Source organism: Malaclemys terrapin, chromosome 1, assembly GCF_027887155.1.
Source record: "Malaclemys terrapin pileata isolate rMalTer1 chromosome 1, rMalTer1.hap1, whole genome shotgun sequence".
NCBI classification, from domain to species: Eukaryota; Metazoa; Chordata; order Testudines; family Emydidae; genus Malaclemys; species Malaclemys terrapin.
In genome coordinates this window covers 355,701,438-355,713,959 of record NC_071505.1, presented here as the reverse complement: position 1 = coordinate 355,713,959, position 12,522 = coordinate 355,701,438, and the positions used below count along the sequence as shown (strand labels likewise).

At 67.0% G+C, this 12,522-nt stretch overlaps 1 protein-coding gene across 1 annotated transcript; it reads left to right on the top strand.

Annotated features, from left to right (window-relative positions):
* The first annotated feature begins 8,390 nt into the window (after positions 1-8,390).
* On the top strand, positions 8,391-11,923 carry TAF10 (TATA-box binding protein associated factor 10). Its single transcript, XM_054016111.1, has 5 exons — positions 8,391-8,588; positions 10,012-10,169; positions 10,393-10,457; positions 10,622-10,736; positions 11,740-11,923. The coding sequence occupies exons 1-5, from the start codon at positions 8,417-8,419 to the stop codon at positions 11,827-11,829; spliced, it is 600 nt and encodes a 199-aa protein (XP_053872086.1). The 5' UTR covers positions 8,391-8,416; the 3' UTR covers positions 11,830-11,923.
* Positions 11,924-12,522: the final 599 nt, after the last annotated feature.

The window sequence follows — 12,522 nt, the reverse complement described above, 5'->3', positions numbered from 1 at the left end:
TGGGAATTTCGGTCCAAGTTTTGGGATTCCTGGGTGTCCCTTCGTTTCTCTCTGTGCTGTGCCCAGTTCTGGACAGTGTAAAGCACAGCTGGAGAGCTGAGGCCTTTGGGTGACTGTTGGGTGCTATGAATGGGTCATTCAAGGACTGGCTGAAACAAACGCTGTTCCTCGAGGAGTCAGACACACAAGGGAAGCAGAAGGGCTGGGAGGTTCAGCCTAGCAGGTTTCCCCATCCCTGGCACAGCCCCCAGCTGGAGGGATAGCTCCGTGGTTTGAGCATTGGCCTGCTAAAGCCACGGTTGAGAGTTCAATCCCCGAGGGGTTCACTTAGGGATCTGGGGGAAAAAATCAATACTTGGTCCTGCTAGTGAAGGCAGGGGGTGGGCTCGATGACCTTTCAGGGTCCCTTCCAGCTCTCTAAGATAGGTATATCTCAATATTAACAAAGCAGGAAGGTGTCAGTGGCTGGCTTAGGAGCTGGCCCTTGAGAGAGACATACTTGTCTACACCGTGGTTCTCCTGGTGGTGCAGGTAATCCACCTCCCCAAGAGCAGGTGATGGGGATTTAGGGCATCTTAACAAAGCCACTCTGTAGGGTGGGTTTTTCACACCCCTGAGTGAGTTAATGTTCTAGCACACAGCAGGCCTAAGACCAAAGGGACAGAGCCAGATTGCCAAGCTGGCTTTGACAGCAGCACAGATCAGAAGACCTGGCCACGTGTGGGCCTCGCTGACCACTATGTTAACCTGGGCCACTGTGCGCTAACCTAAGGGATCTGATTCGGTCGCCGGGGTGGATAACAGTAGCAATTTGTTCCCTTGTGTGAAAAAGGCTGGGTGGGGCTGCTGCAAATACTGAGCATTGTGCAATAAAAGCCTCCCCCAGCAGCCAGACTGGATTTGCTGCAGGGAGCCCCAGAGCGAATAGGGATTGCTGGTACCGTAGGAGCCCCATGGGGTCTGCCCTCCCACCCTGCACCTGGTTCACCAACCCCTGCCTGGAACAAGGGACCAGCCCCCTCACTCCTCTGGAACAAGGCATGTGCAGGGACCAGGGGGCCCCTTTCACTTCCACCTGCCTGGGGCAGGGTACCCTCCCTTTGATGAAATAGGAATTTGGGGTAATATTTCTAGGATCCCTGGGCGTGCCTCAGTTTCCTCTGGACATTGCATTGTTAATCCAGTCACTCGGACAGTGACACCTGGCACCCAGAGCCCCCGCAGGATGACTCCTCACCTAGCTGCAAGGAAGCTGAAAAGAACCCAGCTTGAGGACAAGGCCTGAGAAGGTGGGAGTTGGGGCTCTCACTGTGACCTGCCAAAGGAGAGACTCAGGGTTCACTGCAGCCTGGCTGGGCTCTGGGCTGGCCAGCATGGTCTGTGCTTTTCCCTTCAGCTCTCAATGCTGTGTGAGCATCGCTGCTCGGACCTGCGTGTCCTAGGCTCTCCCAGGACTCTGTCTGCTTGGCCCTACTGAGCAGAGCTCAGCCTGGGATGCGGAGGTTCGGGAGGCCAGAGCTCAGGCCAGGAGGGTGTGAGGCCTGGCCTGAAGAGAGAGGGAGACCCCAGGGGGTCTGGCACAAAACAGGAGCTCTTCCTAGGGACTGTTCCAAAGCTGGGGTGTAGTGCCAATCCTGGGAATCCATGACACTCCCCCTCCCTGAAACTCCCCATGGGAACTGGGGGTGCCCCACCCAGAATAGGGCAAAACCCCCTTTCCCCACTGGAACAGGGTATCCCCTCTTTCACCCTCCCCTGCCCAGAACAGAGAGGTGCCCCAGGAACAGGACACCCCCCTTCACCCTCTATCCTTAGGAACAGCCCCCCCAACACAGCACCCTGCCCCCCCCTTCCTCCACCTGCAACAGCCCCCCCCCCAACAGAGCACCCTGCCTCCCCTGGAACTGCCCCCCTCCCCTCCGGACAGAGCACCCCACCCCCCTTCCTCCTCCTGCAACAGCCCCCCCCCCCGAGAATCCTGCCCCCCCCCAAACAGAGCACCATGCCTCCCCTGGAACTGCCCCCCTCCTCTCCAGACAGAGCACCCTGCCCCCCTTCCTCCACCTGCAACAGCCCCCCCCTAAGAGAGCACCCTGCTTCCCCTGGAACTGCCCCCCTCCTCTCCGGACAGAGCACCCTGCCCCCCCTTCCTCCACCTGGAACAGCCCCCCTAACAGAGCGCCCTGCCTCCCCTGGAACTGCCCCCCTCCCCTCCGGACAGAGCGCCCTGCCCCCCTTCCTCCTCCTGGAACAGCCCCCCAAACAGAGCGCCCTGCCTCCCCTGGAACTGCCCCCCTCTCCTCCGGACAGAGCACCCCGCCCCCCTTCCTCCACCTGGAACAGCCCCCCCCAGAGCGCCCTGCCTCCCCTGGAACTGCCCCCCTCCTCTCCGGACAGAGCACCCTGCCCCCCTTCCTCCACCTGCAACAGCCCCCCAAACAGAGCGCCCTGCCTCCCCTGGAACTGCCCCCCTCCTCTCCAGACAGAGCACCCTGCCCCCCTTCCTCCACCTGCAACAGCCCCCCAAACAGAGCGCCCTGCCTCCCCTGGAACTGCCCCCCTCCTCTCCGGACAGAGCACCCTGCCCCCCTTCCTCCACCAGCAACAGCCCCCCAAACAGAGCGCCCTGCCTCCCCTGGAACTGCCCCCCTCCCCTCCGGACAGAGCACCCCGCCCCCTTTCCTCCTCCTGCAACAGCCCCGCTAACAGAGCGCCCTGCCTCCCCTGGAACTGCCCCCCTCCTCTCCGGACAGAGCACCCTGCCCCCCTTCCTCCTCCTGGAACAGCCCCCCAAACAGAGCACCCTGCCCCCCCTGGAACTGCCCCCCTCCTCTCCGGACAGAGCACCCCGCCCCCCTTCCTCCTCCTGCAACAGCCCCCCCCCCCCAGAGCACCCTGCCTCCCCTGGAACTGCCCCCCTCCCCTCCGGACAGAGCACCCCGCCCCCCCTTCCTCCACCTGCAACAGCCCCCCAAACAGAGCGCCCTGCCTCCCCTGGAACTGCCCCCCTCCTCTCCGGACAGAGCACCCCGCCCCCCTTCCTCCACCTGCAACAGCCCCCCCCAACAGAGCACCCTGCCCCCCCCTGGAGCTACCCCCCTCCCCTCCGGACAGAGCACCCCGCCCCCCTTCCTCCACCTGCAACAGCCCCCCCCAACAGAGCGCCCTGCCTCCCCTGGAACTGCCCCCCTCCTCTCCGGACAGAGCACCCCGCCCCCCTTCCTCCTCCTGCAACAGCCCCCCTAACAGAGCACACTGCCTCCCCTGGAACTGCCCCCCTCCCCTCCGGACAGAGCACCCCGCCCCCCTTCCTCCACCTGCAACAGCCCCCCCGCCAGAGCACCCTGCCTCCCCTGGAACTACCCCCCTCCTCTCCGGACAGAGCACCCTGCCCCCCTTCCTCCACCTGCAACAGCCCCCCTAACAGAGCACCCTGCCTCCCCTAGAACTGCCCCCCTCCCCTCCGGACAGAGCACCCTGCCCCCCTTCCTCCACCTGCAACAGCCCCCCCTAACAGAGCGCCCTGCCTCCCCTGGAACAGCCCCCCTCCCCTCCGGACAGAGCACCCCGCCCCCCTTCCTTCACCTGCAACAGCCCCCCCCCCCAGAGCACCCTGCCTCCCCTGGAACTGCCCCCCTCCCCTCCGGACAGAGCACCCTGCCCCCCTTCCTCCACCTGCAACAGCCCCCCCCCCAGAGCACCCTGCCCCCCCTGGAACGGCCCCCCTCCTCTCCGGACAGAGCACCCCGCCCCCCTTCCTCCACCTGGAACAGCCCCCCTAACAGAGCGCCCTGCCTCCCCTGGAACTGCCCCCCTCCTCTCCGGACAGAGCACCCCGCCCCCCTTCCTCCACCTGCAACAGCACCCCAAACAGAGCACCCTGCTTCCCCTGGAACTGCCCCCTCCCCTCCGGACAGAGCACCCTGCCCCCCTTCCTCCTCCTGGAACAGCCCCCAAACAGAGCGCCCTGCCTCCCCTGGAACTGCCCCCCTCCTCTCCGGACAGAGCACCCCGCCCCCCTTCCTCCTCCTGCAACAGCCCCCCTAACAGAGCGCCCTGCCTCCCCTGGAACTGCCCCCCTCCCCTCCGGACAGAGCACCCCGCCCCCCTTCCTCCACCTGGAACAGCCCCCCTAACAGAGCGCCCTGCCTCCCCTGGAACTGCCCCCCTCCCCTCCGGACAGAGCACCCCGCCCCCCTTCCTCCACCTGCAACAGCCCCCCCCCAGAGCACCCTGCCTCCCCTGGAACTGCCCCCCTCCTCTCCGGACAGAGCACCCTGCCCCCCTTCCTCCACCTGCAACAGCCCCCCTAACAGAGCACCCTGCCTCCCCTAGAACTGCCCCCCTCCCCTCCGGACAGAGCACCCTGCCCCCCTTCCTCCACCTGCAACAGCCCCCCCTAACAGAGCGCCCTGCTTCCCCTGGAACTGCCCCCCTCCTCTCCGGACAGAGCACCCCGCCCCCCTTCCTCCACCTGCAACAGCCCCCCTAACAGAGCGCCCTGCCTCCCCTGGAACTGCCCCCCTCCTCTCCGGACAGAGCACCCCGCCCCCCTTCCTCCACCTGCAACAGCCCCCCAAACAGAGCGCCCTGCCTCCCCTGGAACTGCCCCCTCCCCTCCGGACAGAGCACCCTGCCCCCCTTCCTCCACCTGCAACAGCCCCCCCCCAGAGCACCCTGCTTCCCCTGGAACTGCCCCCCTCCTCTCCGGACAGAGCACCCCGCCCCCCTTCCTCCCCCTGCAACAGCCCCCCAAACAGAGCGCCCTGCCTCCCCTGGAACTGCCCCCCTCCCCTCCGGACAGAGCACCCCGCCCCCCTTCCTCCACCTGCAACAGCCCCCCTAACAGAGCGCCCTGCCTCCCCTGGAACTGCCCCCTCCCCTCCGGACAGAGCACCCCGCCCCCCTTCCTCCACCTGCAACAGCCCCCCTAACAGAGCGCCCTGCCTCCCCTGGAACTGCCCCCCTCCCCTCCGGACAGAGCACCCCGCCCCCCTTCCTCCACCTGCAACAGCCCCCCCCAAACAGAGCGCCCTGCCTCCCCTGGAACTGCCCCCCTCCCCTCCGGACAGAGCACCCCGCCCCCCCTTCCTCCACCTGCAACAGCCCCCCAAACAGAGCGCCCTGCCTCCCCTGGAACTGCCCCCCTCCTCTCCGGACAGAGCACCCCGCCCCCCTTCCTCCACCTGCAACAGCCCCCCTAACAGAGCGCCCTGCCTCCCCTGGAACTGCCCCCCTCCTCTCCGGACAGAGCACCCCGCCCCCCTTCCTCCACCTGCAACAGCCCCCCTAACAGAGCGCCCTGCCTCCCCTGGAACTGCCCCCTCCCCTCCGGACAGAGCACCCCGCCCCCCTTCCTCCACCTGCAACAGCCCCCCTAACAGAGCGCCCTGCCTCCCCTGGAACTGCCCCCCTCCTCTCCGGACAGAGCACCCCGCCCCCCTTCCTCCACCTGCAACAGCCCTCCTAACAGAGCGCCCTGCCTCCCCTGGAACTGCCCCCTCCCCTCCGGACAGAGCACCCTGCCCCCCTTCCTCCACCTGCAACAGCCCCCCCCAAACAGAGCACCCTGCCCCCCCTGGAACTGCCCCCCTCCCCTCCGGACAGAGCACCCTGCCCCCCTTCCTCCACCTGCAACAGCCCCCCTAACAGTGCGCCCTGCCTCCCCTGGAACTGCCCCCCTCCTCTCCGGACAGAGCACCCCGCCCCCCTTCCTCCTCCTGCAACAGCCCCCCCCCCCAGAGCACCCTGCCTCCCCTGGAACTGCCCCCCTCCCCTCCGGACAGAGCACCCCGCCCCCCTTCCTCCACCTGCAACAGCCCCCCCTAACAGAGCGCCCTGCCTCCCCTGGAACTGCCCCCTCCCCTCCGGACAGAGCACCCCGCCCCCCTTCCTCCACCTGCAACAGCCCCCCTAACAGAGCGCCCTGCCTCCCCTGGAACTGCCCCCCTCCCCTCCGGACAGAGCACCCTGCCCCCCTTCCTCCACCTGCAACAGCCCCCCTAACAGAGCGCCCTGCCTCCCCTGGAACTGCCCCCTCCCCTCCGGACAGAGCACCCCGCCCCCCCTTCCTCCTCCTGCAACAGCCCCCCTAACAGAGCGCCCTGCCTCCCCTGGAACTGCCCCCCTCCCCTCCGGACAGAGCACCCCGCCCCCCCTTCCTCCACCTGCAACAGCCCCCCTAACAGAGCGCCCTGCTTCCCCTGGAACTGCCCCCTTCCCCTCCGGACAGAGCACCCCGCCCCCCCTTCCTCCACCTGCAACAGCCCCCCTAACAGAGCGCCCTGCCTCCCCTGGAACTGCCCCCCTCCCCTCCGGACAGAGCACCCCGCCCCCCCTTCCTCCTCCTGCAACAGCCCCCCTAACAGAGCGCCCTGCCTCCCCTGGAACTGCCCCCCTCCCCTCCGGACAGAGCACCCCGCCCCCCCTTCCTCCACCTGCAACAGCCCCCCTAACAGAGCGCCCTGCTTCCCCTGGAACTGCCCCCTTCCCCTCCGGACAGAGCACCCCGCCCCCCCTTCCTCCACCTGCAACAGCCCCCCTAACAGAGCGCCCTGCCTCCCCTGGAACTGCCCCCCTCCCCTCCGGACAGAGCACCCCGCCCCCCCTTCCTCCTCCTGCAACAGCCCCCCTAACAGAGCGCCCTGCCTCCCTGGAACTGCCCCCCTCCCCTCCGGACAGAGCACCCCGCCCCCCCTTCCTCCACCTGCAACAGCCCCCCTAACAGAGCGCCCTGCCTCCCCTGGAACTGCCCCCTCCCCTCCGGACAGAGCACCCCGCCCCCCTTCCTCCTCCTGGAACAGCCCCCCTAACAGAGCGCCCTGCCTCCCCTGGAACTGCCCCCCTCCCCTCCGGACAGAGCACCCTGCCCCCCTTCCTCCTCCTGCAACAGCCCCCCTAACAGAGCGCCCTGCCTCCCCTGGAACTGCCCCCCTCCCCTCCGGACAGAGCACCCCGCCCCCCTTCCTCCACCTGCAACAGCCCCCCCCCCAGAGCACCCTGCCTCCCCTGGAACTGCCCCCCTCCCCTCCGGACAGAGCACCCCGCCCCCCCTTCCTCCACCTGCAACAGCCCCGCTAACAGAGCGCCCTGCCTCCCCTGGAACTGCCCCCTCCCCTCCGGACAGAGCACCCCGCCCCCCTTCCTCCTCCTGGAACAGCCCCCCTAACAGAGCGCCCTGCCCCCCTGGAACTGCCCCCCTCCTCTCCGGACAGAGCACCCTGCCCCCCTTCCTCCTCCTGCAACAGCCCCCCAAACAGAGCACCCTGCCCCCCCTGGAACTGCCCCCCTCCTCTCCGGACAGAGCACCCCGCCCCCCTTCCTCCTCCTGCAACAGCCCCCCCCCCAGAGCACCCTGCCTCCCCTGGAACTGCCCCCCTCCCCTCCGGACAGAGCACCCCGCCCCCCTTCCTCCACCTGCAACAGCCCCCCCTAACAGAGCGCCCTGCCTCCCCTGGAACTGCCCCCTCCCCTCCGGACAGAGCACCCTGCCCCCCTTCCTCCTCCTGGAACAGCCCCCCTAACAGAGCGCCCTGCCTCCCCTGGAACTGCCCCCCTCCTCTCCGGACAGAGCACCCCGCCCCCCTTCCTTCACCTGCAACAGCCCCCCCCAAACAGAGCGCCCTGCCTCCCCTGGAACTGCCCCCCTCCCCTCCGGACAGAGCACCCCGCCCCCCTTCCTCCACCTGGAACAGCCCCCCTAACAGAGCACCCTGCCCCCCCTGGAACTGCCCCCTCCCCTCCGGACAGAGCACCCTGCCCCCCTTCCTCCTCCTGGAACAGCCCCCCAAACAGAGCGCCCTGCCTCCCCTGGAACTGCCCCCCTCCTCTCCGGACAGAGCACCCCGCCCCCCTTCCTCCACCTGCAACAGCCCCCCAAACAGAGCGCCCTGCCTCCCCTGGAACTGCCCCCCTCCTCTCCGGACAGAGCACCCCGCCCCCCTTCCTCCACCTGCAACAGCCCCCCAAACAGAGCGCCCTGCCTCCCCTGGAACTGCCCCCCTCCTCTCCGGACAGAGCACCCCGCCCCCCTTCCTCCACCTGCAACAGCCCCCCCCCGAGCACCCCGCCCCCAGCCTGGAGCAGCCAGGTCCCCCCATGCACTTCCCGTCTGAGTCACGTGGGGCCCGCGCTAGCCCCGCCCTCAGGGGCTCCTGCAGCGGCGCCGCTTTAGGGCCTGTCGCCACCAACTCTATGGTTCCGCGAGACGCCGCTCTGCTCCTGGACTCTATTGCGGGGCGGGGAGCGGAACACGCCTTGTCCAATCAGAGAGCAGGAGGGTTGGGATTTGGTTTGTGTGACAGCGCTCTTGGCCAATGAAGGCGGCAACGCCTCGCAAAGCACGTAGCCCGTGTGGCGGGAAGCGCTACGCAAGCGGCGCAGCCAGGGAGGCCCGCGAACCCCGGCCGGCCCCGCCATGAGCGGCAGCGCGGAGCCTGACCCCGCCCCCGCGGCCCCGGCGCCCCCCGCCCCGGCCGCCGAGAGCAAACCGAGCCCGGCCGCCGGGGGCAGCGCGGCCCCGGGGCCTCCTGTGCCGGCGGGGGGCGGGGCGCGCGGGGCCGAGGGGGGGCCCGGCGGCCGGGGGCCCGGTGAGAGGGGGGCGCTCCGGGGGGGGCCCGTGATCCCGGGGGGGAGGGACACTGGGTGTAGTCCGGCGGCGGGGCACGGGGACCGGGCTTCCGGTGGGGGAGGGGGTACTATGGGGAAGGGACAGTGTTGGGGGGGGTACTCCAGGGGCGGGGCACGGGGCACGGTCCCGGGGGTTACTCCGGCGGCGGGGCACGGAGCACGGTCCCGGGGGTTACTCCGGCGGCGGGGCACGGTCCCGGGGGTTACTCCGGCGGCGGGGCACGGTCCCGGGGGTTACTCCGGCGGCGGGGCACGGTCCCGGGGGTTACTCCGGCGGCGGGGCACGGAGCACGGTCCCGGGGGTTACTCCGGCGGCGGGGCACGGGGCACGGTCCCGGGGGTTACTCCGGCGGCGGGGCACGGGGCACGGTCCCGGGGGTTACTCCGGCGGCGGGGCACGGGGCACGGTCCCGGGGGTTACTCCGGCGGCGGGGCACGGGGCACGGTCCCGGGGGTTACTCCGGCGGCGGGGCACGGGGCACGGTCCCGGGGGTTACTCCGGCGGCGGGGCACGGAGCACGGTCCCGGGGGTTACTCCGGCGGCGGGGCACGGTCCCGGGGGTTACTCCGGCGGCGGGGCGCGGGGCACGGTCCCGGGGGTTACTCCGGCGGCGGGGCACGGGGCACGGTCCCGGGGGTTACTCCGGCGGCGGGGCACGGGGCACGGTCCCGGGGGTTACTCCGGCGGCGGGGCACGGAGCACGGTCCCGGGGGTTACTCCGGCGGCGGGGCACGGGGCACGGTCCCGGGGGTTACTCCGGCGGCGGGGCACGGGGCACGGTCCCGGGGGTTACTCCGGCGGCGGGGCACGGGGCACGGTCCCGGGGGTTACTCCGGCGGCGGGGCACGGGGCACGGTCCCGGGGGTTACTCCGGCGGCGGGGCACGGGGCACGGTCCCGGGGGTTACTCCGGCGGCGGGGCACGGAGCACGGTCCCGGGGGTTACTCCGGCGGCGGGGCACGGTCCCGGGGGTTACTCCGGCGGCGGGGCGCGGGGCACGGTCCCGGGGGTTACTCCGGCGGCGGGGCGCGGGGCACGGTCCCGGGGGTTACTCCGGCGGCGGGGCACGGGGCACGGTCCCGGGGGTTACTCCGGCGGCGGGGCACGGGGCACGGTCCCGGGGGTTACTCCGGCGGCGGGGCACGGGGCACGGTCCCGGGGGTTACTCCGGCGGCGGGGCACGGGGCACGGTCCCGGGGGTTACTCCGGCGGCGGGGCACGGTCCCGGGGGTTACTCCGGCGGCGGGGCACGGTCCCGGGGGTTACTCCGGCGGCGGGGCACGGGGACCGGGCTCCCGGTGGGGCAGGGGGTACTATGGGGGAAGGGACGCTGTGTGTATGGGGTGTCGCTGCTTGTCCCTGACCCACGCTCTCTCTCGCAGGGCCCATCTCCACGGTGGTGGCTGCAGCCCCCTCCGACGGGCCCCTGTCAAACGGGGTCTACGTGCCCCCCAGCGCGGCCAACGGAGATGTCAAACCTGTGGTCTCCACCACTCCCCTGGTAGACTTCCTGATGCAGCTGGAGGACTATACCCCCACGGTACGGGGCTGGGGGCTAGGACTCCTGGGTTCCACCCCTGCCTCAGGGGGCTGGGATCCAGAACTCCTGGGGTCTAGTCTCAGTGCTGGGTGGTGGGTCTGGGGAATTAGGTGTTTTAGCCTTGTTAGTGCCACTGTGTGGAGTGGTTTGGGGTAAGGGCTTTACTCTTGGGGTGGGGGGTAGCTAAAAGTTTGTCCCCTTTAATACTTTCCCTTCTTCCCAGATCCCAGATGCTGTCACAGGCTACTACCTCAACAGAGCTGGATTTGAGGCCTCTGATCCACGCATGTAAGTGATGCATAGTACTATTAGCACAATCCCCAACCACCCTGAGTAGGAGACCCCCCTCTGTCAGGTCTTTGTGCTGTGGGGTCCAGCAGGCACTCCTCAGCCCTGGCCGCCCACACTCAGTGTTCTGTCTCAGGCTGCTCCGTTGCTTTCTCTGACTGCAGCATTCGTCTCATCTCACTGGCTGCCCAGAAGTTTATTTCGGACATTGCTAATGATGCCCTGCAACACTGCAAGATGAAGGGCACAGCTTCCGGCAGCTCCCGCAACAAGAGTAAGGTGAGGGTCTGCCCTGGGAAGAGGCTGTGAGGGGACAGCCAGCAGGGCTGGGTAAGACCCTGTTCCTCTGGCTTGGGCACAGGGCCCTCCCACAGTGGTGGCCAAATGAAATTCAACATGGTTAAATGCAGAGTAAAGCCACTGGAGAACTATGAACTCCTCGTACACCTCACAGGGTTTAAATGAATTGTATTGGTTCAGGGAAGGGAACTGGGTGTCAGTGCGGGCAGTGGAGACCTCTGCTTAGTGCACAACTGCAGGCAAAACAAACAAACCATGTTTAGTAGTATAAGGAATAGGATGGAGAATATTCTAATGCCTTTGAAACAAGCAGTGATGTGGCCCTAGCTGGATACTGCAGGATTGGTCCCGTCTCTCACAGGGTAGGGCAGAACTAGAGGGGCTCAGATAAGGGCACCAGGAATGGTCAAGGGCCTGGAAAAACTCTTCTTTGTAGTATGCAGTGTTGGTCCCAGGATATTAAAGAGACAAGGTGGGTGAGGTAAGGTCTTTTATTGGACCAACTCCTGTTGATGAGAGAGTTGAGCTTCCACAGAGCTCTTCTTCGGGTTTGGGAAATCCAAGCCAAGCAAAGCTTGTATTTAGCTGTGACACTTGGAGTTAATGTTGGATGGCTGTCCTCAGCCTGGTTTGGATTTCTTGCATGGTTTCCAGGTAACTTTCCTGATGGACTTTCTTCCAGTGTATGGGAGGTGATTTCTTATTGGAGCGTGTGGTTCCTTAGCCTTTCTGAAGTCCGGCTGCAGAGGGGTCTAGCCACTGAGATCTCTGGGGAGGATGTGCTGTTTCTCGTGTTTGCTCAGGAAGTAGAGGTCGCTGTTGAGCTCTGTGTAAGGTGGACAACTTGTCTCTGTCTCCAACATAAGGTGGTCCAATAAAAGTGATTCCCTCCCCCACCTTGTCTCTTCAAGGGGAGGGGGTGGGGGAAGGCGCCTGGCAGCAGCTCCCCTGCTGTTGCTGACCCTGCCTCCTGTCCTTACAGGATAAGAAGTACACACTGACCATGGAGGACCTGATGCCAGCACTTGCAGAGTACGGCATCAATGTGAAGAAGCCACACTATTTCACCTAGTGCCTGAGCTGGGCCTGCAGCCATGCCTGGGGCCTGGCCCCTCGGGTGAAGGACGGGAGCTCTTCTCTGGTCTGTTATTAAACAGTTGATGTTGGCTGGTAGTTTGTGTGTGAGGGGCCGTTTGCTGCCTCTGGCTGTGCTAATGCCCTGCCCTGGCCCAGGGTGCAGGGGGACAGCCCCTCAGGCTCTGCTCTGGGAATGGAGAATGTGCATTTGCACAGGTGCTGTATGTCAATGCAGGGGAGCTAACCTTATCCCCACATGCTTGTGGGGGGAGGGTAGCAGGCTGGAGAACTCCCCCCTTTTGGCTTCTGTGTCTAACACTTTCTGGGGTTTGGGGGGCGGCAGGTAGGTGTTCAGCTCGGGGGGCCTAGGGCTGGGACTGGGAGGTGGGTGCACTTGACCTCTGGATCCTACAGACAGTGCTGCTGTTGCGTGGGCCCTGCAGGCCAAATGGCTGAACCTTGGGGGTTCCCCATGCCCTGCTCTGAGGCCCTTCATTGCCTGTGCCAGGTATGTGGAATGAGGGGCTGGCCCCACCCCATAATGGGGAGAGGGATGTGCCAGCTGTATGTGCATGGCTACGTGCTCCCACCTCGTCCCACAGGGGTAAGCAGTGCTCTAGGATCAATGTGCAGCAAGAACTCAGCTCCTCCTTAAACTTCCTGCAACTCCCTTTGAGTTCCTAGGCTG